Source organism: Lolium perenne, chromosome 6, assembly GCF_019359855.2.
Source record: "Lolium perenne isolate Kyuss_39 chromosome 6, Kyuss_2.0, whole genome shotgun sequence".
NCBI classification, from domain to species: domain Eukaryota; kingdom Viridiplantae; phylum Streptophyta; class Magnoliopsida; order Poales; family Poaceae; genus Lolium; species Lolium perenne.
Window position 1 is genome coordinate 177468784 of NC_067249.2, and position 3513 is coordinate 177472296.

Consider the following 3513-nt stretch of genomic DNA (forward strand, 5'->3'; position numbering starts at 1 on the left):
TGGCGCGTCCTGTGCCAACAATTACCGCATCGCGTCCGGCGATTGTTAAAATATCTCCATTCATCTTTGTAAGAGTTTGGAAATACTTTATTTCCCTAAGTATAGAGTTTGTGGTACCACTATCCACAAGGCACATTTCCTCCTCCATTTGGATTGACTCCCGTAGAAATCTATATATTGAAATGTAGAATTTTCATCAATGAAAAGACTTATTGGATATATAGAATATATACAACTTTATTGATATCAAAGTGCTGATACAATATTTATATTGTGCTTTACAATATAGGGTGATGACAACAACAATAATACTATGTTCTTATTACAACAATCAAATGGATGTAAACAAATATTCTATATAATGGAGTTGATTGACTAGTAAAAGTCTCCGAACACGTCGTTGGAGGCGTATTAGATCATCATATTCTCCTTGTCCATGGAGTCCCGTGGTACATGTAATTCCTCGGTGTTGCTTGGTGCTCTTTGAACATCTCGCGAACATCCAACTTCCATGTTGTTTTCGGGTTGAAGATTGAAGTGTGCTTCATATCTTGCTCCTTGGGCAGGTCTGTTACGTCCCATGGATTGCAGGTAGAGGTTTACCAAATGTTTTGGGGTGCGGCATTTTTTGGTGACATGCTTGTAGCATCCACATTTCTGGCAAAGATTAGTTTTATCAGACTTGTTCTTTGCAATGCCCTTTCCCTTGTCTGAATTATGTGGCTTGTTCTTGTTGTTGCGGTTGCGGTTGTAATTACCCTTAAAGTTCTTCTTACGACCTTTGAAAGAGCCATTGAACTTATTGTTTTTCTGAAAATTTGCATGTACCTCAGGTAGAGGGGCAGCCCCAACTGGGCGTTGATGACTATTCTTTAAAAGAAGTTCATCATGTTTTTCTGCCTGGAGGAGAACATGTATAAGTTCAGAATAAACTTGGTAATTCCTTGCACGATATTGTTGCTGTAGGATCCTATCAGCTGGGAGCATAGTTGATAGAGTCTTTTCTATCTTCTCCTCTTCTGAAGGTTCCTTCTCGCAAAACCGTAACTTCGAACAAATCTTATGAACCTCATGGTTATAAGCTCCGATGCATTTGAAATCCTGGAGTCTTAACTGGGTCCACTCATGACTAGCTTCAGGTAGTATAACTGCCCTTTGCTGTTCATATCTAGTTTTGAGTGCTTGCCACATATTGCTTGGAGATTCCTCCGTTAAATATTCAGATTTCAAATCTGGGTGAATATGGTTTCTTATAATGTATAAAGCACCATATTTTTGTGGCTCGGTTAATTGTGCAACTCCCTGCGGAAGGGGATCCTCAGGTGGTATGAGTGCAGCTGCAATTCCACGGGATGAAAGACTAATTTTAACATCCATAGCCCATGTAGGATAATTATTTCCGTCGAGCGCGAGCTCTTCAAATTCTTTGACGGTCATTTTGTCCTACATGAATGAGAACCAGTGATTTGTAAATTTACTTGTATGTAAATTAAAATCATCATGGTTATGTCGTAATAAAATTTGCAAAATTGCTGAACTCAAGTGAATCCTTGAGTTTTAGTGTGGACCCCAAATTATCTTTCATAACACGTTGTAGATAATCACCATTTTCATGGAGTACATCTCACAGTACTAAGAAGCATAATCTGACCAAAATCAGTAGATGCCTTTGATCTTAGTACCTTATATTATGATTTGATTTAAATATATGGGAGAGCACGTTGAAGGTAGTCATAATGTCAATTTTGACAAAATGTAGACCTCACAATAATTGTGGATAATCTGCTTATTATCGCAGTAGATACCACATTACCCTGTGATCCCATATATAAATTTGAGGTAGTCACTTTAATTTTGCTTGTTAATTCCATTTGATTTAAGTCAATTTGATGCTATATTAAGCATATATGGACTTAATCGATGATGAATTAACAGTTAATTTTGCAAGAAAATTAATCTCACTTGCAAAATAATATTATTGTACCATATATATATGTTATAGGGATTGCAAAATGCAAACACATTGAACATATAATCTTATATAGACACAGTGTAGTCTACAACATCAGTATACAATATAATTTAGTACATGATGTAAATACATAATACATAGGTCTATGACATGATAAGTACTTGAGAACCGTACAAATACTTATGTGACTCATGTACTGTACTAAACAAATAAGGAGTACTAATTTAGTGCTGCCACAACGCAAGTGGATGGTGCTAGGCAAACAGACTACATTAATAATTTAGTTGGTTAAAATGGAGTGGCTTGGCCGGCCGGTCGGATAAGGAGAGAACATCCAGGAGCGTCTCTATCCCCAATCCATTGACCGACCCAGGCGGAATCCCCCATGGCTGCTAGCACATCACCAATTCACCAGCGACGAGAGCAGCTTCCGCCGCGTCTTTCCTCGTCGGTGGAGCCGTCAGGGAGGCTGGTGTTGGGCATGGCGAGATTGGAGAAGCCAAGGGAGGCGGGGTTCCATGACCCAGCACGGAAGCTGGGCTGGCGGGAGGCCATGGCCGCGGCGAATCGGCGCAGGAGGCGGCGAGCTTCGGGTGGCGGCGGTGCTGGCCCAGCCGGCAGCGGTGCCTGAGCGCCGGTCTCCTCGTCCTTGGGCTCGACTTTGGCTTTGAGTTCCAAGGCGAATGGCGCAGCAGCGACGGGAGCGCTGGTCTCCTCGTCCTCGGGTTCGACGTTGAGGTCGAAGGCCAACGGTGCGGCAGCGACGGGAGCGCTGGTCTCCTCGTCCTCGGGCTCGACGTTGAGGTCGATGGCCAACGGCGCGGCCGCTGGGGCAGATTGAGTGCCTTGGGCGCTCACTGCCTGGGCACAGCGTCCAGTGCAAGGCGCCTGGCGGCGGTTGCCGTGGCGACGACCGCCATGACGACTGCGGTTCCAGTGGAAAAGGCGACGACGACGACCAAGTCCAGAGCGGTGGCGGAGGCCACGGCCGTGGTTGTGGCGGCGGAAACCAGTCCAGCGGCGGTGGCGACGGAAACCGGTCGCGCGGCCGTAGCGACGGAATCCTGTCTGCCGGCGTCGTACGAACCTGGGGCGGCGACGAGTCTCCATCTGGAGGAAACGAACGAAGGCGGATGCAATCGCTGGCAGGTTTCTTGCCATTTTTACCTGATGTTCTTTCCTTTCTTCTTCTCCGGTGATTTCTCTCCGGTGATTGCTCTTGGTAAAATCTAGCGTGGATTCAATATGGATGTTTCTCTTCATCCATACGTGTTGTGAGTAATCGAGAGAGAAACGAGAGATGCAACAAAATGATTCAACTATCATATGCGTATAGCATTCACACTCGATCTGGATGTATGTTGCCTTGTGATGTACATGACAACATAATTTTACTCTTCTGTCAGCGGTGTGGCTCCAGTCGGAGGTGAATCCTGTGAGGCTTGGATTGCACGCATTATCCCATGAAACGCAAGAGTGATCTTGATGGTCATGTTCCATGTAGTGTAGTTGTGGCCATTGAGGGCAAATGCCTCAAATCC

The 3513-nt window shown here is 44.6% G+C and overlaps 1 protein-coding gene across 1 annotated transcript; it reads right to left on the reverse strand.

Annotated features, from left to right (window-relative positions):
* Positions 1-411: 411 nt before the first annotated feature.
* Positions 412-1437, reverse strand: LOC139832569 (uncharacterized). The gene has a single exon (XM_071822354.1). It carries the CDS (start codon positions 1435-1437, stop codon positions 412-414), a length of 1026 nt encoding a protein of 341 aa, XP_071678455.1.
* Positions 1438-3513: the final 2076 nt, after the last annotated feature.

Coding starts and splice junctions, on each gene's coding strand:
- LOC139832569 (XM_071822354.1), bottom strand. CDS start 1,437: ATGACCGTCAAAGAATTTGAAGAGCTCGCGCTCGACGGAAATAATTAT.